Here is a 22,451-nt window from a genome sequence, read left to right as displayed (position 1 = left end):
ACTCCCATCCAAGCAATTTATACAAGTCCAATTGTAAATGCTGCCTCTAAACCTGACCCCAACCCTCCCCACCACCACCACTAGCACCACACGCACTCTTTTGATCCAGCAGCAGATCAATGACAATATAGCACAGAGCCCTTTTATTTAACAGAGAACACATCTATTTGAAATGAGCTTATTGGAAAATGTACACTTGCGTCTTAGCCCCCTTCTTAAGACAACTTACCTTATTCCCAGGCAGAGAGCAGAAACTTTCTGGCCCTAACTTTGCAGGGACTTCAATGAGGGATCATATCTGACACTAACAGAGTGCATTTGTCAAGCAAATCCCTCAAAAGGCCCCACGTATCGATTGCCGGGTCCCTACCTGCACAATGTGTCCATTGACTTGAGGTTCTCTGGGTTGCGGATAAGCTTGTCCAGGACCGTGACGATCTGGCAGAACTTTGGCCTTTCATTGCGGTCTTTCTGCCAGCAGTCCAGCATTAGCGTGTGGAGGGCGCCGGGGCAGCCCATCGGTGCCGGCAGCCTGTAGCCCTCTTCTACTGACTTGATTACCTGTACAAAAACATGGAGGAACATGTACATTGTCATGTATGTTGTTAATCTTCAGAGGATCACCAGCGGTAATGAAAATATGGGCTAATTTTATATGACGAATTCATTTCTTACTTGTAATTCATTATAACATTAGGAACAATTCTGCCAAAAGTGCAGATTTTGAATTCATACCATATTCGTGTTTGTAGGCAGAAGAGGAGATATAGTATTATGTTTTGAATTTAGTGAGAAGTTATTAGACTTTATTCATCAAGTGTTGCATAAAAAGAGTGCAGATCTGACCACTTTTCATGTTAAATGAAAACAAAATTTTTGTACAATGTATAAACAAGTGGAGATTTGAGAACAACTGATGAATCAGCTTCAGTGCGTGAAATCAAGTGCCGGCCTAACAGAATCTCATTTACATATCATTTACATGAAGGATGTCCTAATTCATCCACATGTTTCTGTTGGGAGCCAATAAAATGACAGCATTCATGACGGTTCATGAGCCAATGGCTGTGCTTGTAGCGAGGTCGAGCAGTGAGTGCACTGCTCCCCCTACTGACCAAACAGAAAAAAAAAGTGAAATAGAAAAAAAATTGAAGTTTTTATCAATTGATTGTGCATTGTGATTATGAAATGCTGTACTTTTGCAGTGTATGAGATGCTTCTGCACTACCTGTGTTTTGTATTGTTTATTTTGTGGGTGGAGTCAGTAGTATAAAACAAAAGCACTGTGTACAATGTCTTTAAATGGAATATGGAATAACAGCAGCATTTGTTTATATCAATGTGCATGTAAAAAAGTGCTGGATTGTCATTTGCACACATTATTAGCATTACTGGTGTTTTTATTTTTATTCGAATTATTGGTATTAATACATTATACTGATGATGATTTTGAGTAGTTAACTGCAAATAAAGCATTTTATTTCAGGTTCTTATTCATCCATCCATCCATCCATGCATTATCTAAACCGCTTATCCTTCTGGGTCGCGGTGGGGTGCTGGAGCCTATCCCAGCTGTCATTGGGCGGAAGGCAGGATAGACCCTGGACAGGTCGCCAGTCCATCACAGGGCAGGTTCTTATTCAATTATGCTCAAATTTACACACTCCTAAAGCAGACATGAGTTTGTTATACAGATATGCCAAAGATGAAACTGAAGAACAGCAAAACTGTTGGTGAAATTTGTTTGTGCTCAGTTTGCAATCACATCTGACTGTACACAACTTTGACGAACAAGGACCTTTTTTTGTTTGTTTTGCAAAGATTCTTCAATATTTTGACATTTTTTGACATGGAAAAAATAGAAAATTGTCAGTGCAGAGTTGAATACTCAAATCTAAAATAAAATGCAATCAAATTTCATTACGCAGTAAGCTATATGATTAATTATGCGATTACATAATTACACTCAATTAGTATTGCAAAGTTGGAGACTATTAAGGATGAATGAAGTTATATTAACTTGGCTTTCTCTCAGTTCTTAAACAGCTTTGAAAAAATCTTTTTGGAAAAATATTCATGTTGAAATACAGTGAGGTGATCAGACTATTGTTTTTGTTATTTAATAAACTTCTAATACATATATCCACTTCAAATTTACATAAATAATCTGTTTTTAATTTACACGTATAAACATAAACAAAAAAGTATGTAATCATGAGCATAAACAAAGATATACCAAAAAACCATACTGATAGTGAAAAAATATTTAGATACTTAGTAATTGAGATATTCAGAAATACACTGTAGTTATGTTATAACTGAAGTTTGGGGGAGGAACATACCTGAAACCCCTCCTTCTTCTAATCTAATGCCCTATAAATTCCCATCCTCACCTTCTGTTGTCGTGACGAAGTGTTCGCAATCCCCACCGCCACCCCATCTCCTCCCTCTTCCTCAGTCCTACATCAGTCCTGCTACAGCTATGCGGTTGGTCCGGCCTTCTAGCTACAGGCAGAAGCTGCCCAGAACTCCAGCCCAAGTTCTCAGAGTTCTCCCCCCTCCCTCAATAAGTCTCCCTTCATACTACCACCACCATGTTGAAGGCATGGTCTGAAGTCATAAGCATATATGTAACGTTAAAAATAAAATGAATCAAGCTCTACATTCTGGTGGCATTCTAAAAAAATGGCAGTCATGGTGAAGGTGAAGAAGCTTCCTAAAGTTCTCACTGACAGCGTTAATAAGCAACACCAAAAAACAAATAGCTACCGAGCATCACAAACACCTTACATATTCCTGTCAGTACGATACAAGTGGAAAGGCTGAATGCTTATTTTCCCTCAATGTATGTAGAAGCACAGTTGGAACATTTCCTTATATAACACACAGTGAATCCCACAGAAAAGTATAAAGAAGTAAAAGTGTAAATATCAGGCAGTTGTAACAAAAGCATATTAACTCCAAAATTAATTCAATTTGCTTAAATGTATTATTTTTTCCCAAATATTTGTATAACTGTATCCAATTATATTCAGTGACACCCATAGCTTCAGTTTCGGTCTGTAAACTAGGTACCTAAAATATTACAGTCTAACTTTATTATTCCTTAATCTTCTTATTAGATGAAGATTCATTGTCTGACTGACAGACAGTGAAATTAAATGATCATATTTGTTTTCATAAAGCAGTTAAAGCTTCAGTATTAGAGTTCCTGCATGAGTGTGAGCTTCAAATCATTTCAGCTTGTTACTAGGTAGAAGGCTTCCTGCATGGATATTTATCTGAAGTTCCGAAGTTCAGTCCTGGAAGTTGGTTGCATTTTCCAAACTCGCCAACTCCAAACAGGTCGGTCCTAACTCCAAACGGGTTTGTGCTCTGTCGAATGCTTTGTTATTGGAATAAAACAATGTAAGGAGGCTTTACTATAGCAGGTCCAGAACGCTTTACAACATTTTGTGCTCATCTTTAAAATTCAGTGCTTTACCTATTATCTGTCACACATCCCTCCAGCTCTGACTCATTAGTGAACTACACTTCCCAGAACTCCCTGGGAGATCATGTGACTGTGGAATCACCACCAATAACCAATTGTCACTCAACCTTGCCTGAATACTGATGTGCTTCACCTGTCTTGCTTATCATATGGCTCTGTTTAGCTAGTATATAAGCCTGGGCTTTAGTCTAGCTCAGAGGTCGGCAACCCAAAATGTCCTTTCAACAAAAATCAAACCACCTTGGGAGCCACAACATTTCATGTCCATTTTACCATCTTGGCTGTAAATATGTCTCTGTATGTTCTAATGTACTAGTGTTGGCTAAAAAATACAATATAAACGAAAACACAGACTTACTTTGCTCTGCTTTAAGCTTTAGCTCAGCTATAGCCACTTTTCTCGCATCTCCAGCAGGAAACTTTTTCTCAAAAATAGTATATTTTCTTGTAAAATGTCTCTCAACATTCAACTTTTTACGAGGCTGAAGTCGCTTCTCATTCGCCAGCATCTTGCTTGAATTTTCCCAGTCCACCTTTAATGGTGCCTAAGTCACCAGAATGTAACTGCTGCACCATTTAAGGTGGAACAGGAAAATTCAAACAAGAAGCTGGTGAATGAGAAGCGACTTCAGCTTCTCAAGTATTTAATGTTTGTCAGTTTTTCGTTGCAGATTAAACGTATCAGAAAACCAGCTGGAGTGATTATAAATGTAAATAAATCGATTCGTCTCCAAATCATTGATGTTTATCTTAAATCTTTCTCTTTGCCTTTTCATTAGCTGCTAGCTAGGCCAGATTCTCATCTGCATTGCTATGGTGACCAGCAGTCTGCACACCGATCTTCAGGGTTAAAGGTCAGTGAATTAGCAGTTCTATATTAACACCAGTGTTTGTTAAAACTGTGTTAGAATGATCAGCAAAGCTTTATTTTACTGCAAAGGGGGATCATTTTATGTTTACCTAAAAGTCTAATTCTGCTGTAGAGACTGTGTTTATTGCTTGCCTGTGAACTGGCCTTTTCTGTCTTTGTTGTTTGTCCCTATTTGTATTTAGCTTGTTCTGGATTTGACCTACACCTGTGTTTTGACCACGAGCATTGATCACGTTCAAACTAGTATAGCCTCATTTCCTGATTTTACCCTCAAGCGTCTGGCCAGTTCTGTCTCATTACGTTATCTCAATGCAATGTTGACCTTTTAATTAAAATAATAGTTTTATGTACAGTTTAAAACGACTATGTGTCTAAATTCACAGTATTTTTTCCTGATGTAAAACCTAAAATTAATTGTATCTGATCGTTTCCGTCTTTATTGTGACCTTGCCACCAACAAAATCTGAGGTGAAATGCTCATCTGGGTATTATTTTTTCAAAAATAATAATGTGGCATCCGCCAAGGGCAGCACTGTCTGGGGTGTGGCCATGCAAAGTGGCTCATGGGATTTTTTCCACACCTTCAAAGTTCAGTCTTAGAAGTTGGTTGCATTTTCTGCTTATTACAATCCAAATAACCTCAACCACATTCAGTGATTGTTGAGGTCTGGATTCTGGGGTGGTCAGTTCATTGTTCTGAGAAGATCAGTAGCTTCTTATTATTTTGTCAATAAAAGCTTTTTAACAGCTACACATCCTTTCAGACCCGTTGCACTGTGTTGTCTTCTCACAGTGGAAAGATGGACAGAAACACCTGCTGTTTATCTGATGGGGACAGTTTTGGTGTCTACCAGGTCTTGCATATTTGTTAGAACTCCCACTTTCTCTGTATTGACTGGAAGTTAAATAAGCAAAGGGTGGTTTCTAACTTTTAGTATTGTAGCTTTTAATGTCACACAAAACATTGCTATTATATCAAAAAACTAGCTGCTCTTTACCTACATCTGATTAATTAATGACAATAGAAAGTAATGCTTTTTTCAGCTACATTAAAAACTTTAACAATACATTAATTAAAATACTTTTTCCTTCTCCTAAAAAAATTATGTTTCATAGATATGATGTTTACCCTGGCACCAATACCATGTTTATGAATGCATTTATCATTTAAATGCATAAAGAAACAAGTCATTTGCTTGTTTGCTCTATATGAGGCACTTACGTCTCTGTTGGTGAGGTTCCAGTACGGCCGCTCTCCATAGGACATCACCTCCCACATCACCACCCCGTAACTCCACACATCGCTGGATGAGGAGAATTTGCGGTAGGCGATGGCCTCTGGAGCCGTCCAGCGGATGGGGATCTTTCCACCCTGAGACGCAACGAAGGACAAACCAGCATTATCTTCACATCTACTTCCACACGCTGTACTGCTCAAAAGAGTGGGATCATTTTTCATGTTAATGAGTGTTACTTCATTCAGAACTTCACAGTGTAGTGTGGACTGAAATATTATAAACAAGGGACAAAAAGATGTTTTTAGACGTTATTTATGCAATTGATTTTTTTATTAAACGATACATAGCAATCTCTTGTTTATCTGTCATTGTGGATATTTTTTATATATTAAAACTTCATTATTGATGTGATAGATCAGTCGCTTTAGAATCATCTACAGTTTATTTTAAATACATCTGAAATTTCTATTTTTACAAATTATTTGAATCCTGTTGTACAGTCCCAGTTTAATATTACAATAATTGTATATGTGTATAGTACTGTGCAAAAGTCAGGCGCCACCCTTCATTTGTTTAATTTCCAGTCAAAACAGCCAGCAATAATTTTTTCAAAGTCTGGAAAAAGAACATGTTTCACAGAAAATTACAGAAATTGAATCCTCAAAAATGAAATATAATATTTTTTTTAATATCTAGTGTGTCCACTGTTTGTCTATATTACAGTTTACATTCTTTTCAGGAAACTTGTATTGAGTTTCAAAGAAACCTGCAGGGATATTTTTCCACACTTCCAAAGTTCAGTCTTAGAAGTTGGTTGCTTTTTCTGCTTCTTGTTACGGGACGGCTGGGAGGCAGACCCAAGTGCAGAGAGGAAAGCCCGTGAGAAAGGGTCTTAAATGAATTGATTGAGGCGATGGAGTGTGAATTGCTGTACCACCAGGAAGCGCAGGTGAAAATGGGAAAAACACCTCAAAGATTGGGAAAAAATGGTGGGAAAAAGGCAAACAAAGGGGATGCTGAAAGCAGCATGCTCAAACAAAGGCTGAGATAGAAAAAGTGAAATAAAAGACAAAAAACAGTTCCTCTATGATTATGAAAGGAAGGTTGACTTTATGTTTCACCTGTTTGCTTTTCTTTTCTTTTCTTTTCTTTTTTATTTAAATACCCACCTGGGCTAAGTACCATACCGGTCACCCCTCTACAAATGTGTGACAAAGGGCTACTGTTTGCCACAGCCTTAAGTAGAGGAGTCCACAGGTGTGCCAGCTTGGGCCTATTCACCCCGAGGGCTTCTGGGAATTGGAGTTCCCTGAACTTGGGCCCTTACACTTCTTGATTCCAGTAATCCCAAACACATTCAGACCCATAGCGCTGAGTTGTCTTCTTACAGTGGAAGGATGGACAGAAACCGATGTTTTCAGATCTGAAGCAGCTTGATTTCTTCCTCTCTTTCAAAGATGAAAGCTTTCTGTTCTGTTCATCTGACTGAGACAGTTCTGGTCATCTTTCATAGTTGTTAGAACTCCCGTTTTCTCTATATCTTTAATAATTTCTTTGAATTTTTTTTTTTTACTTATTTTCCTTTGACTTCCCCTTCCTCATGCGAGGGTGTTATCTTATATCTAATCTCCTCAGAAATATCTCCTGAGAAATGAATAGCTTGTAATTAATGGCTGTTTTGACTGGACATTAAATAAATGAAGGGTGGTCCCTGACTTTTGCACAGTACTACATCTTCAACAAAACCGGTTTTACTTTATTAAAATTCTCTGGTTTCACACTGTTGAGCTGTAGTGTGGTGAGAAGGCAGCAGCCTGTTGGCTCAGCTGTGTGATGTTTTCAGTCTGTTTTCACTTGTTCTTGTCGAGTGTAAGTGTGCAGACCTGTAATAAACCCACAGCAGAAACTCACAGTGGTTGTGTAGGCTGCATCAGGGTCGTCCTCCAGGACCCTTGACAGGCCAAAGTCTGAAACCTTGCAGACCAGGTTGCTGTTGACCAGTATGTTCCGGGCAGCCAGGTCCCGGTGGACATACCCGAGATCAGACAGGTAAGTCATGCCGGCTGCGATCCCTCGGAGGATTCCCACCAGCTGAATGATGGTGAACTGACCATCATGTCTCTGTTGGAAAAAAAGGAAAGATGTTCGTTTCTAATATAATTTGATTAAGCATTTAAAAAAAATATTCAGTGCATCATGAAACCTCAGCTTTGACTATGGTTACAATACTCTGTGCGCACTATAATAATGCCTCATAAGGCCATGATGATATATTACAATTAATTTTTGGTGACTTATAAATATTTAGTAACACTATCCATTATAATGACTTTTAAATAGCTCTAACCTGTGCATAAAAAGTATAAAGCACCTATAATAAGAATTAACAATTATAAGAACATTATTTTTATAACATTGGGTATAAGGTTATAGGTATTTAGGTTATTCAAATTTAGGTTATTATATTTATCGCTGCTGTCAGACCAAAACCTCACATCCCCATCTTTCAGTTTTTGACATAGCTTGAAATTGTCTGTTGTCCTTTACATTGTGTGTAAATTTCATGATAAATGGACCAAAAGAAATGGCCCAAAATGAAGAACGTCTGGTTCCATTGACTTACATTAAAAATAAAGTATGTTTTGTCCTTCTCCCTTAAAGTTACCATTTTGGAGATATGATATATAAATTATTGCAGGAACAGCAAAGCAATTTTCTTACTGGAGATAACAAATGTGTATAAACTATAATTAAAACTACATAAAACTATAATTATTTTTTACAATTTTAATTAGTAAAGACTCTGCACAGTTTTTAAATTGCTATTCTTAATCTGTTTTTTGAATGAGCTTGGAAATATTCAAATTTGGAAATATCCAAAGCTTATTTAAGCAATAGAACACAAGAGGGAATGCATTATCACGAAATAACATCATGGCTGTGATTTGGCCGCTGTAGATCATCACAGCCGTGATGTTATTGGCGATAACACACTCCTCCTGTTCTACTGCTTTTATACAACAGGTAAATAAATAAAGTAAGAAATTAATAAACTGGGCCGTGAACGCGGCGTTTAATATGTTTTAATGTTTGCAGTTCCTTCACCAAATTATAGTTCCTTAACAAGCAGCTTGTTGCTATGTCAGAGTAATAAACTCCGCCCACTCGCTGCACAGCCGGCAGTTCGTTCTCCGGCTCCACACAGACCAACACATTAAACTCGTTTCACACTCACCGCTTGTTTTCTTCTATTCTATTCTTGCTCAGGGAAATTACTTTACTACTTGGTTCATTATATGATATATTATACTCTCTCTGCAATAATTCCTGTCTTACTTTGATGCATAGCAACGGCGTCTCAGCGGAGTGATACAGTGTTTGTGAAAAAAACTATTTCGCCATAACAGAACGGTTAGAACGCTTCTTAACCAATCAGCTTGCGTGGATGGAACTAACTGTATACAGTACAGTAAAGTATGATAATAATTTACTTATAGCAAAGAATAACCAAATATCAATCATTTACCTGAAACACTCACTGATGTCCTTTTAAATTAATGTTCATATTGTTTTTATAAATGTTGATACATATTATAGGTGCTTTATAATTATGTTCAGGTCATTATATATTTAAAGGGGAACTCCACAGATTTTGCAAAATTACTTAATCATGCAAAACAGAACCATTCAGAGTAGTTTGGTTTTAAACATGCCTTTCTAGAGACTTTTACAGAGTCAGAATTGTTCACCATTGTAGTACTAGGAACCAGACATCTGTATGTCGACACTGCTACCCAAAATGACCAAACAACTTATATGTGTCATATAAGGTTTAATATGTCACGCTGATAATGGTTAAATAGCGCTAAATTCTAAAAGATATGTTTTTTAGCACCACATTTATAACCATTTTGTGTAATAACATAACAGGATGTAGCTTTTAGAGCCAATGAATGCTTCAGACGTCTGGTTCCGAGTACTACAATGGTGAAAAATTTTGACTCTGTAAATTTCTCTAGAAGGGCACATTTTACACCACGCCACTCTGAATGATTTTGTTTACATCTAAACCATTGAATGATTGAGTAATTTTGCAAAATCGGTGGAGTTCCCCTTTAAAAGGTATTATAATGAACAATGACCCTTTTAAACCACTAATAATGCCTTATAAAGCATTTTTAGAGTTTATAAAGTAGCCTAAGTATTTTAGTTTGTTTACAAATAATTAGAATTGATTTTAACACTCCAGAACTGATGCCACAGAATTGCCAACTTCTGATTGGATGTATAGTTTTATAAAGAGTTAAGGAAAACTGGAGAAATGCTGCTGACAGTGAGGAGATAACACACCCTCAAGAATGAATCCAGTGACCCATTCTCCATATACTCTGTAATGATCATTACTGGCTTACCTGAGAAGAGAAGAAAAGAAAAGAGAAGAGAGGAGAAGCGAAGAGAAGAGAAGAGAAGCAAAGAGAAAAGAAGAGACAATAAAAAAGACAGAAGTAGAGAAAAGAAGAGAGGAGAACAGAAGAGAACAAAGAAGAGAAGAAAAGAAAAGAAAAGAGAAGAGAGGAGAAGAGAAGAGAAAAAAAAGACAGGAGAAGAGAAGAGAAATTAAAGAAAAGAAGCAAAGAGAAAAGAAGAGAAAATAAAAAAGACAGAAGAGAAAAGAAGAGAAGAGGAGAGGAGAGAAGAGAAAATAAAGACAGAAGAAAAGAAGAGAAGGGAAGAGAAGAGAAAAGAAGAGAAGAGGAGAGAAAAGAAAATAAGAGAAGAGAAGCAAAGAGAAAAGAAGAGAAGAGAAAAAAGACAGAAGAGAAAAGAGAAGAGAAAAGAAGAGAAGAGAAGAGAAAAAAAAGGAGAAGAGAAGAGAAGCGAGGCGAAGAGAAGAGAAGAGAAGAGAAGAGAAATTCATATTAATTAATACATTTTCAAAAAAGTAAAAATAAAATGAAATGTGGCCTGTGCGAAAGTAATGGCATTCTGGCTATTCTAATATGTTAAACAGAAACTGTGCACTAAAATTTGCTGAAAAAAGCCATATTTACATTTTATCCCATAAAGAATGTGTTAACTTATTTTCACTCATAAAAACACACTCAAACTTCTGCAAACGACTGTAAATCAAGTGATTCTAAACGTTTGGCCAGGTGTTGCGTCTTACTTCGCGTGACCACTCCCTCCAGGTGGATGACGTTAGGGTGGTCGAACTGGGCCATGATGCTGGCCTCGCTCAGGAAATCTCGCCTCTGTTTCTCTGTGTAGCCGGCCTTCAGGGTCTTCAGGGCCACTGGGATGTCTCGCTTCCCCGGCAGCTTCATGCGGCCGTAACAAACTTCCCCAAACTCTCCTGATCCACAGAGAGGAGTAACACGGTTCTATTTTTACCCCAGACTTTTGTTTTGAAGTAAGTGCAATTTTGGTTTGTGCTTTGAGAATTAAACAGGAGGATTAGACAGGAGTCACATACTGTAAAAAATGCTATATAAATATATATATATGTGGATTGAATTAATATCTTAATAATCAACTCACATCCTTATGACTGAAAATGGTAATAGAGTTTTTTTTTAAAATCCCAGTATGTATTGCCATGTGCAATCCAAATATACCTGAGCCAATAATTTTCTCAATTTTGATCCTGGAAGCTTCAATTTCTCTGGCAAACTCATGGACAGCCTGGCATGGGTCCTCGTATGTGTGGGGATCAATATAAAACCTGGCTTCTGGAAATGATACTAGAATAAACAGAATTAGCATTTGGTCACATATTGCCGGATGAAAGCAATTTTCAATCACAGTCACAATCACTGAAGCACCCAGGCAGCAGCCACTGCTACATACTGGCCCTGAAAAGCAATAGTTTCCCCAGACTAAAAAGCACTGAAAGCTGAAGCTTGAAGGAACAGTGTCTTTTCTACCATGGCCATTCTGGTAGTGCATCTTTTCCTCATCCGAATCCTGGAAAGCCTTGCTGTAGCCACAATGTCTGTAACATAACATATGGAAAGCAATTTTGAGAACACTGGAAAAGAGTTCATGTGCCTTATATAACAGCATTTGCTCATATTTTACATATTTCATATTCAAATATAAATATATTATACAACAGGAAAACCTTTGCATCATTTGGAAAGAGTTTAGCAATTATAGTCCCAATGTAAAAGTTAATTAACTCAGAAACAGTTCTCTGTTCTCTGTTATCTGAGGACATTGAGTCATTTCATGTTTTAATACTTGTGCGTCATATGGGGATAAAATACACTTCTCAGTGTCTTTATCCCCTCTCCTATGAATTAAATGATTAAGTGCTGTTGAGAAAAAAACAAAAAACGTTTCTTTTCATTGAAGTGGCTGATAATTAACTATAATCAAAGTAATTCCAAGCAGACTTAAGAAGATATAGAAAGTTAAAGGACTTGCATTGTTAATATAGCGATGCAGAAATGCACAATTTGCATTAAACTTAGCATATGAGGAGAAAACTTGATGATTTACCTACAAATAGCACAACCTTTAGAATCTTGACCAACTAAGCCAGAGACCACCCTTCATTTACTTCATTCCCAGTCAAAACAGCTGGAGATATTTTTAAGGAGGTTAGATATAAGGTAATTCACTTTAATAAGGGAGGAGGGTCAAAGGAAAATAAGTTAAAGAACAGGAATTTCTAAAACTGGAGATGTACAATGGAATCATGTTTTGTGGTCTGATGAGTCCACCTTTCAGATTCTTTATGAAATTAACGGATATTATGTTCTCCAGGCCAAAGAAGAACAGACAATCCAGAGTGTTACCAGTGTAAAGTTCAAAATCCAGGGTCTGTCAAGGCAAGGGGAGTTAGTATTAGTAATAGTAAGACTGAACACATTTTAGTGCAAAATATGCTGCCTTCTAGACACCATCTTTTTCAGGAACACCCACTTTTATTTCAACATGATAACACTAAAGCAAATTCTGCACATGTTACAACAGCAGCGAATATGGGTGCTAGACTGGCCTGCCTGCTGTCCAGAACTGTCTTTTATTAAAAATATGTGTCTTATTAAGCTCGAAATATGACAACAGTCCCCCCATACCGTAGTCCAGCTGAAGACTTGTATTATAGAAGAATAGCAAAAGAAATTACTTTCAGAACTGGATCTGTTTGACCCCATTTACACTTGGCCACTTTATGCATCTTGAGTATCAGGATTGTATCTGGATAAGGCCAATTCAAGTCTAAACACACCCAAGATGCATTCAAAACAGATACAAATCAGATCCTTCAAAGCACAGGAGGTGGTCTGAGACGCATTTCAGCCACATGTTATAGCAGTGTAAATGCATCCATCTCTCCTAGACCCATTGGACAACCAAAACCCCTCCCAGTGCAACTGAAACTCCTCCCCAGGCAGTTTGCCACTGGACATGTGATTCGTGCCTGTGAAGAGTATAATCATGGAGGACGCACATGGTTGGGGACTGGACAAAATTAAATGCTTAATAGCAATGTGGACAGACACTGCTGTGCAAAACAAACTGCAGACGACTCACAGGAACCATGCAACATTTGAGCAACTATCTAAACAGCTTTGGTTACTGTGTAACAAGCAGATTTACATATTTGGTCCCACACGGCAATTGGATTTCAGTCAGACTAACCAGGGACACGTTTGACTACTAATTGTAAATGCATGTGGCTAAAATCTTATCTGGATACAATTCAGATACTAGTTACATGAAGTGACCATGTGTAAACAAGGTCGTTATGTGATCGATCACCAAACATGCTATTAAAAGGAAAGATGATTTTACACAGTGGTAAACATGATCCTGTCTCAACTATTTTTGGAAGGTGCTGCAGGCATCAAATTTTGAATGAGCGTATATTTTTAAAAAACAATGAAGTTCATTAAGCAAAACATAAATGATTTTTTGGGATTGTTTTCAATTTAATATAGGTCAAACATAATTTAGTAGTCATTGCCTTCTGTTTTTATTAGCATTATTGCTAATATAACACTGCCACAATTGGAATTGAGTTTGTACAAAAGGGAAGCAAAGTTAAAAATAAATTTAAAAAGCTGCTGGTGTTGTCAGAACAATGGACTGACCACCCCAGAGTCCAGACCTCAATATCACTGAATGTGTTTGGGATTACTTGGATTGTGAGAAGCAGAAAATGCAACCAACTTCTAAGACTGAACTTTGGAGGTGTGGAAAAACATCCCTGTAGATTTCTTTGAAAGACAGAAGGCAGGTCTTCTGAAAAGAATGGAAGCCATGATGAAGGCAGGAAATGGATTTGATATATTTAGCTGTTGCGGCTTCTAAATATATGTTTTCTGTATATTTTTTTCTTTCTGTATATGTTTTCTTATATTTTGTTTCCTGATGCTGCACAATTAATAACTTGTGCTTGATGGTTTGACTGGAAATTAAATAAATGAGAGCAGGTCTCTAACTTCAGCAAAGTACTGTACATCTCTAAATTATCTGGCCTGTAAATGCTTTTCAATTCTGTTTTTTTTTTACATTGCATTATAAATTAGAAAAAGAAAAGGCAGACAATTCAAAGTACTCCTCTTGCCGTTTTCTGCAGATGACAATGGCCAGAACGGTCACAAGCCCTGTGACCAACGCCATGCAGATCCAGATAATGGTCACTGTGTTGTAGCGTAAGGGGACTGGAAGATGAGGGCAGCCACAGAAAGATCCATGCAAAGAGAGAGATATGAGAAGAAAGGTAAAAAAAATATTAAATACCTCTGATCAAAAGTTCAGACTCATAGTTTGGAAGTTTGGAATCACCATTTTAGAATTTTGAAATCAAAATCTGAATATGAAACTAAAGTTGTTGCATATTTATGACTGAAATTATAATAAAAACTCAGATTTTTAATAATTAGTAATAAGCTGTAAATTAGGACATTTTAAACATGTCTAGAATGTTGTAATGACCTGTAGGTTATTCTAAAATGAGAAATACATGAGAAGTTATGACATGTGAGCTATAACTGAGTCATAATGAGTTTTAATGACTAAGAATAACACCCAGAATGAAGTTCTAATAACTTAGTTATAATGACTAAGAATGACACTGAGAATGCAGTTATAATAATGAAGTTATAACTGAGTTATAATGGATTTAATTTGACTTCAAAATGGTTAGAATAAATGAGCTGTAATTAGGTTTCAATGACTGAAAATAACATTGAGAATGAAGTTATACTAACATAGTGACTAAGAATGATATTGAGATGGGAGTTATAATAAAAAAAGTTATAGTTGTGTTTTAATAACATTAAGATGACTGAAAATAACCTTGAGAATAAAGTTATAACAACTGAGCTATAAATGAGTTATAATGAATGAGAACAACATTCAGAATGAAGTTATAATAACTGAGTTATAAAGACTAAGAATGACATAGAGAATGCAGTGAAGATAACTAAGTTATATTGGGGTTAAAATGACTTGAGAATGAAGTTGTTACAACCGAGCTCTAACTAAGTTATAATGACTGAAAATGACATTGAGAATGTAGTCATAATAGCTGAGTTATAATGACTGAGAAAAGCATTGATAATGAAGTTCCAAACTTCCAGATTGCCTCATATTTCAAAAGTGGAGGCAGATAAAGGGCAAAAAATGTAAATTTTAATTGAATTTTCATTTTAATGAACAAACTATTCGTTCTACTGAGAGCCTCCTGTTCTTTGACTGCCAACTGTTCTTTATCTTAAGGGATGAAACGATCAGCACTGCCGTTCGGCGAAACCTCAGGAGACCATGCTTAAGTTTTTTTTTAAAGACACTTACATCAAATATGTGTTGTGACCTACCAAGAGCCAAGCCGATTATAAGTGGGCAATAGGGATTCAGTGCAAGGTGACCCTCTAATAACAGCAGAATCAATCTGCTATGAAGGCCACCTCAAACCCTTCTGTACCACGGTTTGCGGTATGGACCACAATGACTTATTGATGTTTACTGCGTGACTAAATTGGTGTGACTTTAGAATACAGAACGCTGCTAATAACTGTGCTGTGCTTCATAATAAGAAATCCAGTAATACTGCTTCAGACAGTGTAGAGTAGAGGGAAGAACTGCCTCATCCGGTTCTCACCTGCTTTTCCAGTCTGGATTTCCACAGAGGGGCTGAAGCGGCCGCAGCCAGCCGAGGTCCTGGCGCGGATCTGGAAGATATAACTGGTGCCAGGCTTGAGGCCGGAAACTTTAGCACTGGTGGTCTTTGACTTCAAGGTGGAGTAACTCTGCTGCTCTTTGTCCTGTAGAAAGGGCAAGAGGATCAACGAGGCTGTTGTTCAGGTTTGTACGCTGTAGAACCTTAAATGAACCTTCAAATGGGTCAAAGCGACATTAGCTAAGGTAAAGCATGACTGCTTCTAGCAGAGACAATGCTAATACAGGCCTCAGTTAAGAATATCACAAAAAAGGCACTGTCAGACTGTCTTTTTGCCAAAAAAGATGTGTAAACACTTAGTCATCCAACGTTTCTTCTGAAATCAAGGGCATTAATAGGCAGTTTGTCCCCCTTTGCAGCAGAAATGATGTTAAATTGTACATTGTAGAGAAATAGAGTGTCTTCTGAAATCTTATATCTTAAATATAATGTAATGGATTTTATTTGTTAGCACAAAAAAAAATGATTTTAAGGTAACAATACTGTGTTAACAATTACATTAGCCTAAGCATTAATATTTTGAGTCCCAGCTTAATGGAAGAGTTGTAACTACAAAGAGGCTTTACAAGATGAGTATGTTGTAGTGATATGTCTTGAAGTGAGAATGTCCTGCAGTAGCTGTGACTAGTAGTGGGAGTGTCTTGTAGAGGGAGTGTCCTGTAGTAGGAGTATCTTAGTAGGAGTATCTTACAGGAGGAGTGTCTTGTAGAGAAAGTGTCCTGTAGTAGGAGTATCTTAGTAGGAGTATCTTACATGAGGAGTGTCTTGTAGAGGGAGTGTCCTGTACTGGGAGTGTCTTAGTGGGAGTATCTTAAAGGAGGACTGTGTTGTAGAGGGTGTGTCCTACAGCAGCTGCGACTTATAGTTTGAGTGTCTTGTAGAGGAAGTGTCCTGAAGTGGGAGTATCTTACAGGAGGAGTGCCTTGTAGAGGGAGTGTCCTATAGTGGGAGTGTTTAGCGGTAGTATTTTTAGGAGGGGAGTCTTGTAGAGGGTGTGTCCTATAGCAGCTGTGACTCGTAGTTGGAGTGTCTTGTAGAGGGAGCGTCCTGTAGTGGGAATGTCTTTTAAGGGGAGTGTCCTGTAGTGGGGGTGTCCTTGGGATTGTCTTGTTGGGGAGTGTCTTGTTGGGTAGCGCCTTGTTGGGGAGTGTCTTGTTGTAGGTGTGTTTTGTAGTTGGGTTGTCTTTTAATGGGAATATCCTCACTGTAAAAATGAGAAGTCAGCTCAACTTTAAATGATATAGTAACTGATTACAGGGTTTTTCTTGAGTTGACTCAACTTGAGGACACACAACTCAAACTTCTCAGTTGAGTCAAATATTCTCCCAGCTACTGTTTCTAGGTCTGCATCTCAGTTAGATAAACAAACCTGAATTTGTGTTTGGTTACTCAGTTTCTCCACTAGCTGGCGCTTCGTCTAGCACACAGTCCCATCTGACATATTTTCCTCTTGGACTTCTGGATATGGACAGCTGTGGTATTGCTGGGATTCAAACTCACAACCTCCTGATGTTGGGATGAATTATTAGACAGTTGGGCCACATGAGACTGTGCCATGCTTTAAAGTTAAATGAACAAATATTTTCTTGAGTGTTTTAAACATTTGTAGACACAAAATCTGAGCTGCTACATGTGTTCCTGAGTGGTTCAGTGGACTAAGCCTTCACCCCAACAGGAGGTTGTGAGTTTGAGCCCCAGCGATGCCATAGTGATCCGTAAGTGTTTACCCAAGAGGAAAAATGACTAGAAGGATTGTGTGGTGGAAGGAGTCCTGGCTGGTGGGGAAGTTTAGTATAAAAACAAGTTCAGTTTTTTTTTTTTTACCTCACTGAGATGCAGAACTAAAAGTTTTAGAGAACTTTTGACTCAACTAAGAAGTTTGCGTCCTCAAGTTGAGTCAACTCAAGAAAAGCCACGTAATCAGTTATTATATCATTTTAAATTGAGCTGACCTCTCATTTTTAATAGCGCTGTAGAAGGGGTGTCTGAATGGGAGTGTCTTGTAGGGGGAGTGTCTTGCAGCAGGAGTGTCTTTTAATGGGAGTTCTTGTATGGTGAGTGCCCTGTTGTGGGTGTGTCTTTTAATTAGAGTGTCTTTTAGTGAGAGTGTCATGTAGTTTACATGTGTTTTGATGGGAGTACATTTCAGATAGCATTCAGATAAATCTTAAGTTCTTCCGTTGTCTAAGGCTCAATATCAAATGGCTCCCTAGTCCCTATGCAGTGCACTATGTAGGTCACAAAATAACTTTTACACTCAAATACTGCATTATATGTCAACAAGAAAGCTGTTTCTATTTTTCTATTCACACTATTCATGAGCTGCATGACTCAATATAACATTCAGTGCTCTAGGTGGGTTTAGAAGGCATCTTTCATGACCTATGCAGTGGACTTTATAGGTGGAACCATCTGAGATTCAGTCTAAGAAACTGGACCAAGCCAAGACTTTTACACAAGTTACATAAAAGGCTAGTTCAGTCCTGACTGCATGCACACCAGCATAGTCTAATCCAGCTACAACATGAAACCTCCTTCAAGATGCATACATATGAATTTCTCTCCATTTGAAAATATTAATGTCCCTTTTATCTTTCCATCTAAATAGATCACAATGTTTATTTGTGATGAAATCATTTTAGCTTTTTGTTATATTATTAAGCTGTCATCATGTGTGGTACTGCAGAAAGTGCCACAAAATTGAACAAAAACCAAGCCGGACCATGACGATAGAACCGTGCTGTTTATGTGAGTGTATCTTAGTTAGCCTAGCAGTCTTCGACTAACATTAAACCAATGGTGTGCATGTAAATGTAGCGACTGACTTCATTGAACTGTTTTATATAGTCGTCTTGTTGAGCGGTCCACTGCTTGCTAATTCCCCTGCACAGCTGAGATCCCTTTTGCCCCATTAGCCGGCAAAGCTCCCGGCTCGCTCCGCAATTAACTTCTCTCTGCCGCTTGGCACGGCTCACGCTGTTTGCAGTCATTGTCACTTTCAATAATCGGACCAAATCAGTTACAAACCGCCACTGGTTGGTAATTTCCTTTCAATTAACTGGAGCTGCCATTGAGCCATGTGATTAAATTGTGCTATCTGCCGCCAAGCTAGCCCATAAAATCTGACCCTCCATTTAATGGCTCTCTCAGGCCATTTGTATTTTGTGACAAGTGTGGACCAACAAGAGTTAACCCCTGAGGAGTCACAGCCGCATTCACATGGCTGGCCTGCAGCTAAAATAGCACACCTAAAAAACTGTTCAATAGACCAACAACACACTGGTTGTCTCCACTGATTTAACCTTTTAACACTAATGCAAAAAAAAGCTAACTCTGCTTTTTAATCTACTCTTCTGCTTTAATAGTGTGATTTCTCAATACTGTCATTGACTTTTGTATGTTAAAAACATGATCTAACAAAGTAACAAAAGACACAAAGCTGGCAAAAAAGTTATCATACCTTTTCGTAGTACTTGATGTCATATTCCAGTATGACTCCGTTGGGCTGCTCTGGTTCATTCCACATGAGAGTGACGCTGTTCATACTGGCATTCTCCTGACGGACAGCCATCACTTGAGAGGGAGCTGGAACAGCAGTAATTGATAAACAAATTTCTTACTAAGACCTTTTTTTGTTTGCAAAGAAAGAACTGCGAAGTAGTTGTTCTCTCTGTGTGTGTGACCACTTGACTAAATATAATAAAATGATTCAGGTCAGCCATGTGAAGAGTTAACCAGAACCAGGGGCGTTTCTAAATCGCATTTTGCATCATCACTTTAGGCTAATATAACGAAACATGAGCTTGCAAAAGATTCATTTTATTTGAAAATGAAACACAACATTTTTGGTGTATTACATTTAATTACACTGTATACATTTCCATAATATGCATTTTTGGTAGCCTACAAGCTTTAACATGAGCATTAGCATGACTCTGGGTGCTCTGTGCTTGACTTGCTGATGGACGTAGGTAGATAAAGTATATCTATGCTGTTAAATACTTGCATATGTCCATGTCCACCTACTGCTACCTCCATACTGTTGGCGTACAGCCTGAAACTGAGAGCTGAAAATGTTGTGTCTGTTGAATTTGCATGATCATAATGTATTCTTTGGGCAGTGGGTAGCGTCTGGGTTTGATTCCTTGGCCGGGCGACCAGGGTCCTTTCTGTGTGGAGCATGTTCTCCCTGTGTCTGCGTGGGTTTCCTCAGAGTGCTCTGGTTTCCTCCTACAGTCTAAAGGCATGCAGTCAGGCTAATTGGAGATGCTAAATTGACCCTAGCGGTGAGTGTGTGTGAATGTGTATGTCTGTGTGTTTGCCCTGTGATGTCCAGGGTGTTTCCTGCCTTCCACCCAAAGAGCACTGGGACAGACTCCAGCACCTTCTGCGACCCGGGAGGATAAGTGTTTAGATGATGAACGAATGAATAAATAGTGTGTGTTGTGTATTTTAGCCCAAAAATCAAGGTTAAAACAGGAAATCTAATAACTTACAAATTGAATTTTTCCCCTGTAATTATAATGCCCCAGTACGTTGGGTCTAGTGATGCACCTACCCAGAAAAAGTGTGTCTCAGTCCTAAGCACCCTAGCACCCTATGCTTGGCACAGTTTAAAGTCTCTTTTTTCTTTTTTTTTTTTGATTAAACTTCATAAATCAATCAAAGGAAACATACCTTCTTTCAGTTTTTCTCCCCAATTTATTCATTGCCATTTGCACCTGCTAGTTATGTCTGAGTCACATAAAGCCAGTCAAAGCACCTTTATAACTGCTGCAAATGCAACAAGATAGGTCAGCTCAACACGCTTGGAGGAGAATGCTAACTGCCAATTCCCCTACACATCTAACAGACATCTGCATTGACTAACATCACGCTGAGTGAGGGGGAGAGGGAGGGCCATCCTATCCACCCAGAAAGAGTGAGTGGTGTGACTGGCATCACTGGACATTAAACTTCTGATGATGTGGCCAAGACTACTTAGCAGCCAATAAAGTATTTTTACAAGCTTCCTGATTCACCTTTTTCCAATAAATTTGTTGTAGTCTTTGAAAGGCTGTGTATGGTTTTTGTTGGTTATTGTTCATTAAGCTGATTTTTCTTGCTTGGCCTATTTTAAAGACCGATTACTCAATAAACAGTCAAATGCCAGATTATCTGATTTCTAACAGGCCTTGACATCACATGTAGTTATAAAAAAGGCTAACGTATTTCTCAGTTACTAATATAATTAATAATGACGGGCCTGGTGTATTGCTTAATCTCATGTTTTCCAGTCCTGGTCCTAGAGTACCCAAGCACTGCATATGCCAAACTGTATGACTCACCTCCACAGCTAATTAACAAGTCCTTTATTTAAAATGAATGTATTAAACCAAGGAAAAAGTGCAGTGTAAGGATACTCTGGGACCAGGATTGGGAAATAGCATGACACTCTAACATTCCAGTCATGGATTCATTAATAAGAGGCAGATCATTGAGTTTTCAAGATCCTCTGACCTAAAGTAACCAACTTTACTTTATTACTACCAATAGCAAAACCAGAATGCTAGTGAGGTTCTTTATTGTCATATACAGAGACAGACATACATAGGGAAATAAATTTCTCTGTACAATTAAAATTCTTTGTATGTGATCTCTTATAAGGACCTTAGGCAAAGATCAAAACAAAAACAGTCAAAACAGTCATAACATATAGCAAAAATAAATATGCAAGTAGTGCCAAAGTGGTAGCAGAAGTTGTAATACGTCAACAATAAAGTGCAAGATGTGAAGTTCTATGCTATTCAGTAATGGGGTGGCAGTCAAAATGCAGTAAGAGTCTCCTACCTGCCTGATTCGTGGTAACATTAACCATGATGTAGGGCAGTGGCTCACTGCTCAAGTGAGTGACCCCGTTCATCACCAGGATGCGGAAGGTATAGTTAGCGTGAGCCACCAGATTCACCACATTCACCCATGGCTCCGTCAGCCCCGTCTGCTGGGGGATAAACCGAATGGGGGCAGCTCCTGTTCATATAGATGGCCGTGGTTATTCAAATATACAGATATCCAAACTTATTATAGTGACCACTTAATCATGCATATGGACTTGGAAAACAAAGTGATTCAGTTTTTGATAGAGCTTGCGACATCCACTGCTATAAGGCTTTACAACGAGTCTTCGTACTGCAGAGATGGTACTGATCTCCTGCTGTCTGAACTGTGCTGAACCACATCACTGTCTGTTTAATGCAGAGGGATTTCTCACTCATCCAGTAGTGTTTTTGTTATGTGCCACCACAGACTGTCCGGACGCTGCACTTCCCACTTCCAAGTTCCGCCTTTTGTGTTCCGTCAACATAACTTTATAAAATTAAAATTTAGAAAATCTATTTTTGACATTTCGATTCAGAATCGTCCACGTCCGCATCGCGATGCATATAAGAATCGATTTTATCCAGAACCCCTACTATCTATCTATCTGTCTGTCTATGTATCTATCTATGTATCTATCTATGTATCTATTTATCTACATCACCATAGAGACTGTGGATCTCACATTAAGCCAAATTGTTCCCTTGGAATTATAAGGTTCTTGCTGACATTTTTGTCAAAATTGAGTTATTCACATTCTGCGAGCCAATCAGCACTTCGAATACACACAAGAGGCCCAAT

At 38.1% G+C, this 22,451-nt stretch overlaps 1 protein-coding gene across 1 annotated transcript in view; it reads right to left on the bottom strand.

Moving 5' to 3' along the window:
• Nucleotides 1-22,451, bottom strand: part of epha8 (eph receptor A8) — a 158,256-nt gene that overhangs the window by 7,441 nt on the left and 128,364 nt on the right. The window contains exons 6-16 of the mRNA XM_036559745.1: nucleotides 21,624-21,803; nucleotides 19,255-19,379; nucleotides 15,717-15,879; nucleotides 14,169-14,274; nucleotides 11,527-11,594; nucleotides 11,218-11,343; nucleotides 10,770-10,955; nucleotides 9,953-10,014; nucleotides 7,514-7,723; nucleotides 5,587-5,736; nucleotides 371-561 (exon numbers count right to left, since the gene is read on the bottom strand). Of these exons, the coding sequence (XP_036415638.1) occupies nucleotides 371-561; nucleotides 5,587-5,736; nucleotides 7,514-7,723; nucleotides 9,953-10,014; nucleotides 10,770-10,955; nucleotides 11,218-11,343; nucleotides 11,527-11,594; nucleotides 14,169-14,274; nucleotides 15,717-15,879; nucleotides 19,255-19,379; nucleotides 21,624-21,803 (1,567 nt within the window). The remainder of the gene's footprint in view (nucleotides 1-370; nucleotides 562-5,586; nucleotides 5,737-7,513; nucleotides 7,724-9,952; nucleotides 10,015-10,769; nucleotides 10,956-11,217; nucleotides 11,344-11,526; nucleotides 11,595-14,168; nucleotides 14,275-15,716; nucleotides 15,880-19,254; nucleotides 19,380-21,623; nucleotides 21,804-22,451) is intronic.

Source organism: Colossoma macropomum, unplaced genomic scaffold, assembly GCF_904425465.1.
Source record: "Colossoma macropomum unplaced genomic scaffold, Colossoma_macropomum, whole genome shotgun sequence".
NCBI lineage: Eukaryota > Metazoa > Chordata > Actinopteri > Characiformes > Serrasalmidae > Colossoma > Colossoma macropomum.
The sequence above is the reverse complement of the archived record's forward strand: the minus strand, read 5'-3'. Positions and strand labels throughout refer to the sequence as shown.